General features: G+C 33.8%; 1 protein-coding gene across 1 annotated transcript in view; it reads right to left on the bottom strand.

Moving 5' to 3' along the window:
• The window catches only part of LRBA (LPS responsive beige-like anchor protein), an 820,489-nt gene that overhangs the window by 493,553 nt on the left and 307,984 nt on the right, over positions 1–18,952 (bottom strand). The window contains exon 33 of the mRNA XM_036763368.1: positions 15,054–15,115. Coding sequence (XP_036619263.1) covers positions 15,054–15,115 — 62 coding nt within the window. The remainder of the gene's footprint in view (positions 1–15,053; positions 15,116–18,952) is intronic.

The following is an 18,952-nucleotide window of genomic DNA, read 5'->3' as shown; positions in this document are numbered from 1 at the left end:
AGCTGAGTTCTAGAGAGGGAATGACTTTCCAAGGCCACAGAAGCCATCCAAGGCCATCAGAACCAGAATTCACCCAAGAGCCTTTGACTCCAAGAGCAGTACTCTTTTCAATCTAACCAACTTGCCACTTTCTACTAAAATGAGTAGAGATTAAAAGCAAAGAGAGCTTACTGTAGTAACATAGGGGTGGTGAGGGAGGGCCTTGAATCAAACTTGCTCTATATCTTGATAACAACTGCTCTATAGCTTGATAATATTACCAGATGAAACACTTCTACTGACTCAATCAATCAATTAAAGGCTTTCAACTTTTAAAAGTCCTTAACAGAAAGAAACTGACACTCAGGGTAACTAACATTGCTGAGGTTGCAGAGCCAAGATTTGAATGAATGTCCTCTGACTTCTATGTCCTTCTACTGAACTGCATTGCTGTAATAAGAAATAATCACTCTCCCTATCCTAATATGCTATGATTCTAAATATTTTGCCCCAAGACAACAGCATCATCTTCTATCCATGACATTTTAATATGCTTAATATGCTCCACACATTTTTACCTAAAATATCACACGAAAAATCCCCTATACTTTCCACAACTTACAATTTCCTCCTAGTCTATCCATGACTTTCTGAGTGTAGATGATTGATTCAATGTAATGTTAAAAAATGCAACAGAAAAAGTCAAGAAACATCAACAGGGACATGTACACAGATTCCTTCAGTTGCAATTATTGTAAAGCCAAAAAGAAATGTTAGCATTCACTGAACATTCCAATGTCCTATATCCCTCCCATTTGCTAAACCTTTTTCATAGTTCCAAGTTAAACAGACTAGTTGTAAAGCAGCAGGGTGCCAAATTAAATCCTACTTTATTTTCAGAGGTCTCCACACTCCTAGGCTGACTTCCTGTCAGGAAGAGTTCCATTTCACTGCATAGCCCAATCAGCAGGGAACTTACAGAATTAAGTGCCAGTTGATATTACTTTGTTTTGCATTTACCACCCATGAGAATATTGTTCAAAGATCTAGTTATAGAGTCAGCATGGTATCATCCTTCTGACTAGACTGCCAAGCCACGGGGTATGTTCCCCATGCCACCAAATTCCCCTTAAATGGTTGTGTTTTCGAAGTCCTAGTGTGCTGGTGAAGCAACAGGATGCCTTGTATTTCAGAAGAGATGTTACATGTGAAGTTAAGTTACAATCATTTTAACCTTAAAATGAGGAACTTCTACCTAATATTATAGAAAGGTTTTTGTCATAAGTTTTCATCTAAGCTCAGTTAAAGTAATTTTTTAAATCATCATCCTAACAAAAATATCCCAACAAAAATAAATCCTTTTATTTCATGTGAAAAACCGAACTTTTTTTTTTAAATTAAGGCTTTTCTTTAAGGGAGGAAGAAAGGGCTTAGTATCTTGAGCAGAAATGAACAATGTATAATAGTCAAGAGTCTCGATCTTCTATATATAATTCAAATTTGATCCAATTTAAGCATATTCAGGAAACATTTTTGTCAAATATTTTTGTCAAATTACTATAGGGTAAAGAGCTATCAACTAGATGGATTTCAGATTACTCTTTAAAGTTACATGTGATCTAAGATCTCCCACATCTAATTTCCATTCTTCAACCTTTAAACACTATTTTCAAAGCCCTACTCAAGCAAAACATAAAAAACCAACTAGACAAAAGCCTTTATTTTACTCTATAAAAGAAAAAGTTTTTATTTCACACAAAATGTTTTTTAAGGTCAAAATTAAATTAACAGTGCTTTTTTGTAATAAAGTACAGAATAATTATAATGGATGTATCTGTGTTCCCAGCTTTTATCTATTATAACAGTAACATTCATAGAAGCTCTAAGGAAAAAATTAGGTGATTACTCCTACTATAGAACTGGCAGGCAGAAATGAACAGTAATTTTTTTTTAGTCCAATATCCACTAGCAGTGAATCAAAGGGCTTAACAATGTATTCTTATTGATTTTTTCCCCTGACCAAAAGGTCATGGGCACTGACACTTCCAAAGCACAAGTAAGTCCAATATATGTAAATTAAGATTCTTGTAATGCTCAAAATATAACCTAGTAAGAAACTACAGTCTCTAAAACTGGAAGAAAAAAAAAAGAGGCATTCTTACAGAATGAAGAAAGGAAATAATGTAGAAATAATAAAAGTAATGAAATCTTATCCTAAGTAGGATTTGGTACATGGGATCCAAATCAGAACAAAATAAGATGATGGATAAAGGAAGGATGCCTATTTGAGGGAATGCATACTTTTCTCACTAAAACCACTATGGAGTAAAATGACATGACAATACTTTTAATTCAGTAAATTGTTTTGAAAATTGCTCACTGTGAGAGAAACTTTTAAAGCAATGGGAAAAAAGATGAGTACAGTATAAGCAGAGTTTTACATAGTTATTATTTAAGACTAACATAAGGAAGGTGAAGGAAAACATCTTTTGGTAAACATATATTTTATTAAAATGAAGAGATTCAAAACATTCAGAATACTCTGCCATTAATTTTTTGGGAATATGGTTATAATAAAGTGCCACAGAATCTTTTGTGAACAAAAGTGATGATGTTTGAAAATCACTGCCTGAAATTTTTAAATTTACATAAAGGTTAGAAGTTTCTGTGAAATAGATATGAATTTAAAGGGGGAAATAGTTTTACCTTCTAATACTACTCAAGGTGATATACTTCTTAAAATAGATTTTCACTAATATTTTTGTTTTTGCATCATCTACTTTTCTCTATACCTCTCTGCCTGGCCCTACCCATAAAGTAATTCCTTCTAACAGAGAATCTTTCAAGACCTGAAGAAAAGACAAAATCAGCAAAACCAATCAACACATTGAAAGAGGTTGGTTTTATATGCAATATTACACGTCTATACATGCTAACATCCAAAGGAAGTACTGGGTGACAGCAGTATCTTCATATTGCTCCTACGGGGCCAACCTCGTTGTTTTCAACTTTTAACATTCAGGTTCAACAGTTTGTGTTTGTTGTTCTTTCAACAGTCATTTCTTATAGGACAATAACATTAAATTAAATTCATGTTACCATAATTTGTTTACCTTTTCCCCAATTTGAAAGGTATCAATTATATTTCCATTTATTTGACACTCCAAAAAGTACTATGAATATTTTAGTATATGTGAATCATTTCTTTCTGTATTTGACCTCTTTGGAGCAAATACTAGCATAGTATGGACATTTTAGTCCTATTATTGGCAATTATACTATCTATCTTATAGAGCTCTTTGAATTATGTTAATGAGAATAGTATTTCCTTATTTGAACTATGTATTACAGATATTTATTATAATTCAGTACTTCCAGCATTATGTTCATGAGAGTGAGAGTTGACAGGTTGATGGGAAAAGTCTTCCACTGATACCCATGTGATATCAAAAAGTGGATAGTTACTTGGGCAGTTTAGAAGAGTGTATATGATGACATAATGCTACCATTCTAATGGGGGAGGAGAAACAAGTGTTCCTTCAGAACCTTAATGTCTTCAAAGGATACTAAGTAGAAGAAAAAAAAGAGGATTTTTATATTGGATTATTTCTATTCTGAGGGTTTCAAGGGAGAAAGAGAAGGAAGAGTAAAGAGGCTATACTAATAAAAAAAAAGGATGAAGGATATGGAAAATATTATTTCTCAGAAGTGGGGAATATGAGGAGCAAATAAACATGAAGGAAGGGAGTGAGGAGAATAGACATCAAATAGACCTCACTCTTAATGAAAACAAACAAAGGTTTAAAAAACATAGTCTGATGTAGAAATACATAAAACAGAACTCAGTGAACAGCGTCATGAGAACAATTGCAATGGTAAGTAAAGTTGGACTTTTCCCCGTTTTTTCTTTCGGAATGCTTCTCAGCACTCAGGCAATCAACTGTCTTTGATTGAGTTTTGCCTTTGTTTCAATCAAGAGTCTTTGATTGAATCAAGAGTCTTTGATGACCTGTTAAGTCACAAGAAAGCCTAAGTCACATGAGTTTGAGTCACATGGTTATAACACCCTCTGACCCTAAAGAAATGTATATATATTCTGAGGTTAGCATTTCGTTTCTGGGGGCCCACTCATTGGAACAGCGTTCCTGTGATTTCACCAGAAGAGACTCCGGCTAGCCGTAAGGAACCGCCCCCCCACCCCGGCTTTGAAAACCCAGATGTTGGTGTTTCTCCCTCTCTCTGGTAATTATGTATGTATTGCCATGGACAGACAGAAGCTTTGTCTGCTGATTTGTGTTATTTGCTCTGTTTGTATAATTTCTGCTTGTAATTTCTGTTTGTGCTTTCTCTGAAATTCAAGGTGCTGACTTTTTCAACTGAACCGTGAATAAGTATGTTCAATTAAAGTGAGATTGTAAACTCCTTAAAGTTGCTTTCCTTAGAAAAGCAGATAAAGAATCTGTGCTAGCAACCCTCCTGTGTGCTGATGTCATTGGCCTTACACCTCCACCATAGCTGCAAGCAGCACTGTTGTTACAATTTATACAAGGACCACATTGTGGGAAAAAAAAGAATTTGGCATGACCTAAGAATTCTTATCAAAGCATTCAGCAACCATATAACCAGAAGATCTATTATGAAGGCATGTTACCCATCTTGTTATTCATTTGTTGACAGAGAAATAAAGAACTCAAGGTACAGGAAGTAGACATTACAATTCCAAGAATTCCTTTTACTTGATTTGTTACACTTATTTATTTTTCCCCTTTCTTTTGGCTTCCAATTAGCAGGGTAGGTATGTATGTGAACCAAGAATTGCTAGAAGAGCAGGCTGCTTTTCAAAGAGGCAGAGGATCTAGAGAACAAATTGCTAACATTCTCTGAATTATACAGAAAGCAAGGGGGTTTCAGAAAAACATCTATTTCTGCTTCATGGACTACACTAAAACATTTGACTGTGTGGATATCACAACAAAATATAGCAAGTCCTTAGAGATCGGAATATCAGATCATCTTACTTGTCTCCTAAGGAACCTATAAGCAGGCCAAGAAGCAACAGTTAGAACTGGACATGGAAAACAATTGATTGGTTTAAGACTGGAAAAGGAATACAACAAGGTTGTATACCGTCACCTTATTTAACTTATATGCAGAGCATATTATGCAAAATGCCAGGCTGAACGAATCAAAAACCAGAATTAAGGTTGCTGACAGAAACATCAACAATCTCAAATAGGCAAATGATATGACTCTGATGGCAGAAAATGAAGAGGAATTAAGAAGCCTCTTTCTTGATGTGGAGGGTGTCAAAGCTGACTTGAAGCTTAACATTAAAAAAACTCTAAAATATTGTCAAGTGGTCCTATCACTTCCTGTCAGAAGAAGAAGAAATGGTAGCAGTGTCAGATTTTTTATTTTTGGGCTCAAACGTCACTGCAGACAGCGACTGCAGCCATGAAATTAAAAGACACTTGCTCCTTGGAAGGAAAGCTATGACAACCCTGGACAGCATGCTTAAAAACAGAGATAACACCTTGCTAACAAAGGTCTGCATAGTCAAAGTTATGGTTTTTCCAGTAGCAATGTATGGCTGTGAGAGGAGGGCTGTTAGAAAAGCTGAGCACCACTGAATTGATGCTTTAGAAATGGGGTGCTGAAGAAGACTTTTGAGAGTCCCTTGGACAGCAAGAAAATCAAATCAGCCAATACTTAAAGAAACTGATTCAGGCTATTCACTGAAAGGTCAAATACTGAAGCTGAAGCTTACATGCTTTGGCCACATAATGAAAATACAGGACTCACTAGAAACTGGTATTTGGAAATAAAGAAGGCAAAAGGAAAAGGGGGTGGTAGAAGATGAGTTGGATAGGTAGTGTCAAAAAATAAACATGTACTTGAACAGATTCTGGGAGACAGTGGAGGATAAAAAGGCCTGGTATGCTATAGAGTCCAAGTGGTCACAAAGCATTGGACATGAAAGAACAACTGAACAACAATGGAGGGGTAGGCCACAGAGATGACAGGGAGATTAGCAATAGTGATGCAAAAACAGGGGGTACCAGGGATAGGGGTGGTTATATAACTTTTTTTTTAAACTGCACAGAACATAACCCAAATTGAGAAGGAAGCACAGACTAATGTGACAGTTATAAAGGTAATGTATTGAATTTAGTATATATTTTTTCACTTTAAAAGCAAATAAACAAAAAAATTATTTCATATTAAATACTCTTTTTCTGTTCTGCTATGTATAGGGAAGTGTTCTTTTTGGTATTAAAATTTAGAATAAAAAGTAAAATTTAAAAAGTTTTTTCAGGTTTGAGACAGACATAAACTGATTCAAAGTAAGTAACAGCAGGAGAAAATTTACACAGTGACCACAACAATGTGAAGGAAAAACAATATTGAAAGACTTTAAAAAACACCTATCAGTACAATGACTAATTATAATTACAGAAGATGGACGAAGAAGTAAGCCTTCCCAACCTGAGCAGGAAGCTAAAGGACTAAAAGTGCTCAATAAGGCCTACCTAACCAAACAAATAGGGTGTGTTAATGTCTTTTGTTTAATTGTTTCTCTTTGTTACAAAGGCAGGTCCTATCAGGGAAGAGGGAAGAGCATTATGAAATGACAATGATATTTTTCAAAGAGCATCAGTAAAATATCTTTAAAGGATATTCAAGTACATGTGTGATAACAAATCACTAAAGACTAGAGAGAGGCAAAGATACAGACCCTACAGCTATGTGCTAACCTGCTGGAGAATTGCAATGCTGTATTCTTTTTACTTTCAATGTCATTAAGAAAGATGCTTAACAGGCATCTGTTAAATGCGTACTATGTATAGGACACTGTTAAGCACTAAGGACACAAAAGTGAAACAGACCCTACCCTCAGGTAGCTATAGTCTAACGAGAGAAACAATTTATATACAAGTATAGACAAAATGAACGCAAGGTAGTTTTGGGAGCGGTACATTAGCAGCTGGAAAGATCAGAAAAGCTGTCTTTTGGCAGGTGGTACTTGAGTCAAGTCCTGAAGGAAACTAGGTATTATAATTCCAAGACATGGAGGAAAGGAGGGAGTATGTTCCAGACATGAGAGATAGTCAGAGCTAAGCTGCTAGATACAGAGTATAGATAAGTACAGAATATAGAATATATTATTTAATTTATATACCAATTAGCAATCGTTGGAAAGGAGATTAGAATCTCTAGAGCCAACACAAGATAAATTATGAATTTTTGTTGGGAATACATTTATATAGTCAGATTAAACTGCATCTGGGCTGATAAACTAATAGGAAAGAAATCAAGGGTTCCACTGCCGCCAGCCAAACCTTGCCTGTATATGTGTTTAACTCTAAAAAGGGACTCAGAACTTCGTGACTCAGGTCCTGCTTGTGCCAAGGAAATGGGATGGAAGAGCCCTAACTGAATTCAGAAGACAATCTTGTGGCTTACAACAATATAACAAATAGCCTAATCTTTGGTACTTAATGACAATGAAATGCAGATATTTCTGGGTATGGGATTACCCTGTAATAATAGTGTTAAATAGTATCTGCCACTTGTTCCTTTTAAAAATGAAGTACAAGTTCTAAAACATAAATAAATAATGTTTATGCTTGGCTATCTTAATTTATATTTTTATTTTTGGAATCATAATTGAATGTATTTTAACTGAAAGTATTTTAATGCCTTATTCAATTAGTGGTCACTGTAGTACTAATTGAAATAATCTATATTAGAGTACTCCTTATAACTATACTCAAAAAAGACTATTATGTAAATCATTTTAGCTTATGCATCAACATTAGTCACTAACAACAATTAGTAAAGAAATTATAAAAAGAACAAATCAAATTAACATACATTATGATACTTGCTAACAACAATAAAGGTGAGAAGGGATTAAGAATGATAAGAGATACATAGGAAAATATAGTTCAGGTAAAAGAAATCAGAGAGGCTAAAATTTATGATTCTGTATCATGAACACTTTGTTCAAAAAATTAATTGGCAGGCCCTGGACACGGTAGTCACCAAATACCTAGATAAAGAATAAAACAGATTATATTTTAACAGACAAAAAATTGTATTAAGATCACAGTGATCCCCAAGTCATCTGTCTCTGTACAGTTAGACCAAAACCTCATCAATACTAATATCATCATGTTTAAAAAAAAATAACAATAATAAAAAGATGTGTAGTACAACTAAAAGAACTTTAAACTGATTAATTTAAACAAATAACTAAAAAATTTAAAAATAGTAAATAGAAAAGAGAAATGACATCAATATAAGTGATAATACTTTTAGCCAGAAGTTAAACCAATGTAAACAGCCACAGCAAAGTAAGCAAAAGAGCCCCAAAAGAGCCCAATCAACAAATATTTGATTTGTGTGCCAAATGGCTAGCAAAAGCAACAAGTTGGAATATAAACTTGTCTCTAAAAACAGAAAATGAAAAATTAATAAGCAGAAAGCAATGGAAGGTAAGGCCAGTTTAAACAAAGGATGACAAGATATCCAACTAAGCACAGTTAACTCAAGGGAAATCAAGGCTGAAAACGTAAAGGACTACAAATAGAGGAAAAATGGACAAAACAATTTTACAAAACTAATTCTAACAATCTATTTTCTCCATCAAGAATACTGGAATCACTGCCCCTAAACATCACAGTCCTCAAGGTGTTTGCAAGCAAGTAAAAGTGGAACTAGAGAGAATACAGAAAAGGAATCCAAATGATACTAAGTATATAAAGTAGAGATCTGTGCTGGAGGCAATACAATGGGGAAGAAGTTTAATATGCAAGGTATCTTAAGGGAGGGAAAGATGCCAAAAGCATGGAAACGATCTCAGACTGATCTGATAAACCCAAAAAAGTGACTAAGGGAATATCAACAATTGCTAAAATATATACTCTCAGGTTCCAATGATCAGTAATCCTGCCGTAAGTAATGGTTATCACTAAGCATAACATTCAATTAAGAAAGAAATCTATTTATTAAATATATTGGAAGTACTTAATAAATCCTCAATGAATGAGTGAATCAAACAAATGTGGGGAGAGAGTGGAGGAAGACTAAAAAAAATACATATGAGCTTAGTAAATATAATAAAAATAGCTTTTTTTTTACTTTACTAAATGTTTAAAAATACAGAATAGGTAGCAAAAGTTAACAGCTTAGTTTTATATAGCATGTTAAGATTTTTAAACTTTGTCTTCACAAAAGCCCTTGGAAATTGATAGTACAAATGTTATTTCTGCATCTTCCAAATGAAGAAAAAGGAGCAAAATGTTTAAGAAATTTACCTATGGTCACAATGTTACACCTAAATTGAAGCCCACCATTAAGCCCACCATTAATCCCCTTTATATTCCTGGCTTTGTCTCTGTCCTACACCCTGAAATGGCATGAAACTGCTTAAGGCATAATTCTGGGTATTGCCCAAGGCTAGTCCCCTGACCCCCACTTCCTCATGATTCAGCATTCTGTATATTCTCTCTATATCAGCATTATGTGCAAGGATCAGTTGTTAGGGTAAGGTATGGGTTTATTTTGGGGACGAGCCCCCCCGGTTGCCAGGTGACCCCATACCCTGGGTTATGGTGCAGCTATTCTACTGGCCAAGCTAGGTCCCTCTACCCAGACCATAGCTGATCAAGTAGAGGTTACTTTCCGGGAAATTCCACCCTGAACCCTCCACCCAGTTATAGGAAACCGATTACAACCTAAGAGGGCCACCCATTCTAGGAAACTGACCACCCTGTGTCACAGGATGGTCGCACCCCTGAATCTTGCCATATTTCCAAACTAGCTCTGAGCTGCTTCTGCTTCTGCTAGCGACCCTCCCTAATTGTGTAATTGTGGTTTTTGCCTTTATGGACACTGTAGTCCCTCAGGTCTGGGCTGCCTGATTTGAGTATACTTTGGGTATGCACTTCAGGTAGTTGCACGCTTGGCCAATAAATCGACACCTAAATTTACCATGGACCTAGGTCTCATCTCGCTGTTATTTTCTACCCAACAACATACCTAAGTAAATGTCAGAGTGGTGATTCAAATACAGGTCCTCTCATATCAATTTCAATATTCACTCTGGCACAAAGAGTCACTTAAAACTTACTTGAACTCTTAAGTATAGTGCTGCCTTTTAAAAAAAATAATAATAGTTCTGTCCTAACAAACAATTTGAATTACAAAATTTACTACTTTGAGCATTAACTGCAGAACAATTTTATTTCCAGGTTCCAAGTGTTTATCTTATTCTCCCTAAGATGACACAGTAATAGGATTCCATTTCTTGGAATTTCTCTGATGTATAAATTCTTAGACTTTCTGGTCTCAGGATCCCTGATAAAAAGAGACTTGGGGATTCCCAGGGTACACAGGCAACACTTTGAGAACCACTCTAATGCAATCATGTTATAACACCTATGCAAAAAATTACTGAAAAGTTCAACTAGTGAGATTACACCAGAAAGATGGCTCCATCTTTGCTAATTTTCATTAAAGACAATTTCAAGGAATATCATTAAAGATTTTTCAAGTTCTACACTAGAGGAACTTCTATAAAACAATCTCACAAATTAGACTGCCACAAAAGCTTAATGTTATTTTATATTAAGCTACTCTAAATACAGCAGATTCCTGGTGGAACTCCATGCCTGTAATAGGTGACATGAAGGCATAACATGAGATAATATAAGGAGAGCACTTTGCATCCTTAAAGTGTTATGTAAAAGTTAGGTGGTGGTGGTGATTGTTGTTGTTTTTAAATAATTAAACATATGAGCTTACAAGCAAAAGGCAGCAGTCAATATTATGGTCTACTCAAGAATGACACACATTGGAGGTCTACCTTTCATTCTGTAGTTGAGGAAAATGAAATGGCATTAATGGTATCTACTGATACCCAAAAGGTCAAAAAAGTAAAATTCAAAAAGTAAAAGAAAAAACAAGCATTAAATGTCATGTATTCAGAAACAATAAAAGGAAAGAATCAGAGGACTGTGGATTTAGAGATGGAAGGGATCATTGAGGTCATTCACTGAACCTTCTACTTTCATGGTTAAGGAAGTTAATACTCAGAGAAATGGAGTAACTTGCCCAAGTACACACAAATAAGTAAAGGGGGCAGAATATGGACCCTAATCCCAAGATTTCAAATGGAATGATCTCTTCAAGGTGGCACACTGCAGAAAAGAGGAAGAGCAAGGGAAAGTAAGGAAAGGGATTAAATAAGGAAAAACACTGAATTACAAAGAAAGATTATGAGTTCAGGTATAAAAGATTCAAGTACAAAACAGAAACCAAGCTAACCAAGACTTGTTGCTATCTGATTACATTTTAAATGAACATTTTTTTAAATTATTTAGAAACTTCATATTTAAAAAGTAGAAAAAAATGTATAATGTGTATATGTGTGTATATCATACCATTATGCCAAGGAATCACATTTCAAAATTGCAAACCAAATATATTCTGATAATATTCAATTTTAAAACATCAGAGTAAAGTAATACTTTATTATAACTTTGGCTGCTTTAATTACTCAGACAGGACAGCAGACCAGACTATACAGTGCTTCTAGTTTTTCCATATACTGTATGCATTTCTGATAAATGGGAAAAGAATAGATGACCTGGCAGAAGGCTCAGACAATAACATGTGATTTACAGGACATGAATGCAGCTACTATAAGATTTATCTGACAGCCCTCTCCGATAGTGGACTGTTGAGTATCCGATGGAATGATTTCTAGTCTAGAAAGTCTACTACTGAGTAGCCATACACATTATTTATTTATTAGATGTTTTGGGTTGAAACCATTTTTAAATGATGCACTTCACAATGCACAGCCATAAATTTGGCTTTAAACCCGAGAAGGGAGGTAGTGTTATTGGAATGTATGTCAGACTGAATTAGGATGAGCAATGCAACGCTTTTATAAAGTGGCCTTGAATGTAACGTCAATTCTTTCAAAAATGATATTAATGTCAAATAAGCAGGATACAAACATTTTGTAGAAGAAGGCTGAAGTAATTTTAAATGAAACATTTCTTTAAATGTAGATGATTTTTCACAAATGATGGTATATTCACAAATGTGTGAATACTTGGAACCTATAAGTTTGTGCAAAACAATACTGGACACGTGACAACTTATTCTACTTTTAAACATCAAAAAAGAGTTTCCTAAATATCGAATGTCACATAATTTTTAAATAACGAAACATTTTAAATTAAGGCTATGGAGCTTAATTTTTGAGTTATTTTATACAAACCATCTTCTAAATATATCTGTGGATAGACCAAACTGCAGGAAGGACTCTTTTGTATGACCCTTATTACTATTTCTCGAGGTAACTATATTTTTTTGAAAGCTCATCAGTAAATAGTTGTTTGTTCCATAAAATGTCCACTTTAAAAATACAGGAGAGAAAATGATTAATTTTGTGGCTCAATGAATCATCATTGTACATTTATGAATGAATGTTTGAAAGTATAATAATAATTTTAAAAATTTCTATAGTCTCTTTTTGATACTGATGGCATGCCAAAAAAGACATCTTGCATATTTTTCAAGTTTGGGTTTTAATATCTCCCATTACAAAAGATGGCTTGTTAAATACTATATGAAGCAATTTAACAAGAAAATTACATATGAATGAAAACAGGAGAAATAATCAAAGTATGCTTGAATTTCACAAAATTAAGCATCCATAATTTGTAAAGTTTAAAATCACATTTGCAGATGTTAAGTTCACAAGTATACCTGATTATTTATGAGATTAAAAACTAGTTTTTGACCTGATCTTTTGATCTCTGGCACACAATCCTCTCCATCTCCTCTTAAAAAATTAATTAGAATTTTAGCAAGATGCTATCTGTTCACTTACTGCTGTAACTTGGACCAAAAAAATATATCAATCAACCTCAACCTATCCCCTCCCAATATCTGCAAAATGTCATCTTGAAATTGAATTTCATATCTCTTTAGCTTTCATGTATAGAAAGACAGTTCACTTCTTACCAAAATAAATCACTTTTGCGATTGCCACACTGACCTCTTTGAATTAGGAAAATTCAAAGTGAAAAATGTAATTATCACTGCAGGACAATCTGTATGCATCTGGAGCTAATTTTTGCTTTATTTCTCACATCATTTTTCATAGAGAGCATATATTACTGGTGCAGTGAATTTTTATGCTCAAAATACTGAACAAATTAACAGCCAAAAAATATATTTCTTTTGAACAACAACACTAAGGTTTCTTGTCTTGTGTTATTTACTTAGCTAAGTGATCATCATACCCCATTTGATTAGATTAGCATTAAACAGCACTGTGACATGTATGACAAATAGGTGCATTAGACCATGTCATTTATTCCCTATCTTTTAGGCTTCTAACATTCAAGTATGTGATATACTAAACACAAGACTGACTATGCAGACATAAATTTACATATACATACTAATACATATATATATGACTTTTTTTCCTTCTATTAAAAATATATCTTCTTCATTTTCTATAAAAGGTCATCTTATTTACAAAAATAAACACATAATAAAGCAATCATTATCAATGCAAACAGAAAGATAACTGAAATTGCACATAACTTTCTTAATAAAAAAAAAAAGACAAATTCCACACAGGTCTCAAAGTAGTAATTGGTAAGTTTCTTCCAAAAATAAGCAAGCAATTATTTCAATACAGAGAACAGCAGTGGAGACTGAAATTTGTTAACTGCCAAAGACATGGTATTTTCTGAAGGAGATGATTAAGTTATGCAAACATGATTCTCACTATAGCCAGAATAATAAGCCTACTAGAAACACAACTACTCTTTGGCTAGTTCATTGTAAAATCCATTAGGTGTAATCTCTACAAGTAATTGTTCTTATTGCACTTTATTGACACTGCACAGTATTGATTTTTCACACCTTCTATGATTCTTTCATTTGTATTCATGAAATGTCCATCAGCACAGTCTAAATAAATTTGGCAATATAGGCACTAAAATGAATAAATCAATGCAAAGAAACATTAATTTTGCATTATCCTTATTCGTCAGGCAAGTAAACCATAAGGGCTATAAATGAAGGTCAAAGGTTTTGAAATGGGTCAGAACCCTTGACCTTTAGACCAATACTCTTCCCATTAAAAAAGGCTATTTTAAAGTTTTAAGTAGGGGAATTTACTACCAACAAGATATTGTTTATAAAAGACTACATAGAAAAAGTTCAATAAAAACATTCCTCTCAAAAGAGAATGAAAAAAAAAAAGCCAAAAGTCTATATAGCTCAATCATGTACTATGGTACATGCTTTATAGTACATTAACATACATGCTTTATGCATAAATATATCCTCACAGAAGCATGTATATAGAATAAATTCAAAGTGAACATACTCTAAATCTTTAAGACTCAATATAAGATAAGAGCAATGGCAAGAATATTATGAAGTTTTTAAACATTTGAGTAATCCTGCTTTAGGAATTTAGTACTTAAATGGCTCTGCTACTATTCCCCTAAATCCACTGTACATGTCAAAAATAATTAGCAATGACAAGGGTTCAAAAGTATTTATCACTCATTTTATAACCTCTACACACAAAAAAAGGAAGAAAACCCATTATTCCCAGAGGAGACAGAATGCCACTCTCACGCTGTAGAAATAAATCTGTTTCTATAACCTTAATATTGTATTGATTTTTATCTCCTCTTATAAAAGATGACAGCAGAGAATTATTTAGTCACCTCAAGATGGAGGTTACATATAACCTAGACATTTTTAATGGGACTCCAAAAACCTCTGTTTTCACTCACCTACTCAGATCACTAAGCACATAAACCAATATGATACATTAAGGATCTGAGTTTGGAAGTAGTTTTTTTTTTCCAAAAATGAAATGAAATTACTAAAAGGCTATAACCTGGAAACAGTAATTAATCAAAAACATAGGATGCAGTTGTTTCCACCTCTGATAACTTTGTAAAATTAAATATGCCTGAGAATTCCTAAAAATAAATTGTTTTGCAATTGTTTTGACTCACCTGAGAACAGAGGAGCATGACCAATTCCACAACTGAGCTACTAGACTTCATGCAAACCAGACCTATTTTTAAAAAGATAAAAAAATTATATGACAAAGTACATCTGAGATTCTAATTGCATAAAAAGAATACTTTATCAAATATGAATTTTTAAAGTTGTAAAACATTTACACCTCAATATAGCAATTAAGAACCAAATGTACTTTGCAAGTTTGCAAGACACACTGTGATTTCTGAAAATCCAAATAGAAGAATATTATTTTTATTGTACAACCTCTTTTTCACTGTATTTTTGGACAGATGATTGAAATACTTACGCAAATTCACACACACACACAGATTCACAATTTGTCATTACTTGTAGAAATGTGCACAGCATATGCTATATTGATTGATATCATCTACATTTTGTGTTTTGGAGAGAGATGGTCATTATACATGCAGAGAAGGGAAATGGCTCCATGACCTTTGCTTTCTCCACTCCTCTCTTTCCCTTCAACCCTCTAGCTATCAATCAAGTTTCCATTTTGTTTCATGGCAGTAGACATCCCAAACACTCTTATTAGTACTTTGACCCGTGACCTCACACTAAACCTTAACAGAAGTGCAAGTAGTTACCCATCAGGTACTCTTAATTTCTTATAAATTGTTTATTTACATTTTTTCTTTAATGCATTATTTTAGTTCATATTGATGCCATCCAAAAGAAATGTGATATAAAGAGCATAATGTCATTAGAATTTTGTTTCCAGAGACATTAATACTAATATATAAAGAAAAAAGAAAAATGTCCTAAATTAATGCACTGTTAACAGCTTTTCCAGTTTCTAAAGGGGTAAAGTGTATCATTCCAAAGAGCAAAATCACTACAGTAAAACCATGACTTCTAATTTTTAAAACTTCTTTTTATTCTTCATCGGAACAGACAATCAAAAGCACGGGTTCCAATAAGTATCACCTGAATATCCCATGAGAGTTTTTACTGGCTTTCTGCAATCTGCCTCATGTGGAACATTCTTTTTTCTTTCTCCTTTTTTATTCTTCCTCTCCACCTTTCCATCTCTACTCTCACCTCTTCCAAATGAAAAATTATCTACTCTTTTCTTTCCCTTTTCTTCCCCAGCTTATTCCTCAAGACAACAAAAAAGTTGTGCTAATGAGACTATTTGGCCTTTCTTTCAGAAACTTAAAAAAATTAGACAGGGTACTCTAAAGATTTGTGAAATATGGAGTAAAATGTGTTCAGCACAGTGAAATATGTTATGATACCTTTGGAAGGGCTGAAGGCATAAGCATGGGAAAAGAAAGGAAAAAGGAAAAATAGTATATTTTTTGATGACAAAAAAGAGTAGAGAGAAAAACAAAGATGACAGAAAAAAAGGACATAAAGAAAAGGGAAAAAGTTCCATGTGGTTTGGCAGTTGGGGAGACTGAAGAATAGCTTAAAATACAACTAAATTGGAATCAATAGTGTTAACTACCCAATCTAGTGATTAAAACAATAATTTCCAAAATACTTAGTAATGTTATTATTATAAAGATGTTAAAAGGTAGGGTGGTCACATATTTGAGAGATTTTTTTCAGCATTTTCCTATAGAAACAATTCCCTCTGGACATGCCAAATTTAGATCACAAAGTCCAGTACATCCAAAACAGAGTTCATTACTTTTCCCTGAATCCTAACCCCTCTAATGTACTTCCCTGATTCTATCAGGGGACCATCATACTTCCAGTAATCTAGATTCACATCAAACTAATACTTCAAATATCACTTGTCCTCACCTCATATATATGATCTTATCAAGTCTTCTTGTCTCCTACCTTTACAACACCCATTTTTGACACACATCCTCTTCTCTCCATTTATAACACAATACTACCAGTTTAGGTCTTAGGTCTTAGTCTTCAATATCTATCACCTCAATCAGAGGAGTAAAATTCGCTGGCCAAAGTGTGCCAATAAGATTAAAATATAATTAGGAAGTTTAACAAAATAAATAAAAAATATAGTCCAACATGGAAAACGTTAATATGTGGATTTCTAAGGCAATGAGTGGCAGCATCCACTTCTATTTGAGTTTGACACCTAGATTATTGTGTTTCTCTCCAAACTGGTCTCCCTGACTCAAAACCCTCCCATTTCCAATTCATCCACCATAGATGTGCCAAAATGGCATTCAGAAAGGAAAGGTCTATACAAATCACTCTCCTGAACAGAAAACACCAAGGGGGAAAGCAGTTCTAGTGAAAATTTCATTCAGATTAACATCTTACACAATATACCACAATATTTCCACACAGAATTAGTCTAAATATAAATAGTTTAAAAATAATCATAAAAGAATTCAATGAATTGAAATGGATAACCTTCACCACTTTATGTGGAAGAAGGATTCTTAAACAAGGTATAGTGGTAATTAGAGAAGATAAAATAGACAGTATCTATGACATAAAATTGAAAAATTAGTACAACAAAATCAATGAAACTAAAATTACAAAAGAAAAACCAAATCTGGAGAAATCTTTGCATCAGGGGATTGGTATAAATATATAAGAACAAAGCAGCATGGTACAATGGATAAAAAATTGGCAGCAAAGTGAGGAAGACCAGGATTCAAATGCCACTGCCTCTGTTTGATTCTAGGGAAGTCACTTATTTCTCTGTGCTCTAGATAAATCTCTAAGACTATAAATTGAAGAGCACATGCTGACCCATATGGAATGGAAACAATCTCCTCATTGAGGATTTCTCTACACTCACGTAAGGTTCAAAAGTATTTATTAAGTACCTACTATGTTCTAGGCACTGTGCTAAGTATTAGGATTCAAGGTAAAATTGTCCCTGATATCAAGGACCTCACAATCAAATAGGGGAAACAACATTCGAATAACTGTAAGAAAATAAGATATATACCAAATAAATTAGAGGTAATATCAATGGGAAGGTATAAAGAAAGACATTACTGAAGGTCAGGCTTTAGCTGGGACTTGAAGGAAGTCAGGGAAGTCAGGAAATAGGGATAGAGAGGGACAGAATTCCAGGTAGAGGAGGCAGCCAGTAAAAATACACAAAGAGTTTTTGGAGATGGAGAATCTTGTGTGTGGAATAAGAGAAAGGTTATGTTACTCTATCATTGAGTATATGGAGGGGAATAAAGTAAAAAAAAAAATCTGCACAGATAAGAAAGGGCCAAATTATAAAGGGCTTTAAAAACAAAACTGTTGGAAAAACTAGAAAGTAGTTTGGCAGAAAGCAGCCAAAGGACAACATTTCACACACCGTATACCAAGATAAGCGCAAAATGAATACATGATCTTAACATAAAGGAGACATCATAAGTAAATTAGTATAGCATGGATGAAATTACCTGTAAGATCTATAGAGAGAGGAAGAATTGATGATAAAACAAAAGAAAGAGGTTTATAGAAAGTAAAATGGATAATATTGATTACATACAATTTAAAAGGTATTGCAAAAACAAAACTAATACAGCTAAAACTGGAGGGGGGGGCAGGAAACAAAAAAATCTTTGCAGCTGTTTCTCTGATAAAGGCCTAATTTCTAAGATATAGAAGAAACTGAGTCAAATTTACAAGAAAAAAGAGCTATTCCCTAACTGAAAAATGGTCAAAAATATGACATTTTCAAAGGAAGAAATCTAAGCTATTAACAATAATATGAAAAAAATGCTCTAAATCACTAAGAAACAAAGAAATGCAAGTTAAAATAATTTTGAGGTACCACCTCACACATATCAGATTGGCTAGCATGATAAAGGTTGGAGAGGATGTGGGAAAACAGGTATACTAATGCACTGCTGGTAGGGATGTAAACTAGTCCAAACATTCCGTGATGAAATTTAGAACTATGCTGAAAAAGCTACTGAGCTTCTTAGAT

This window comes from Trichosurus vulpecula, chromosome 6 (assembly GCF_011100635.1).
Source record: "Trichosurus vulpecula isolate mTriVul1 chromosome 6, mTriVul1.pri, whole genome shotgun sequence".
NCBI lineage: Eukaryota > Metazoa > Chordata > Mammalia > Diprotodontia > Phalangeridae > Trichosurus > Trichosurus vulpecula.
The sequence above is the reverse complement of the archived record's forward strand: the minus strand, read 5'-3'. Positions and strand labels throughout refer to the sequence as shown.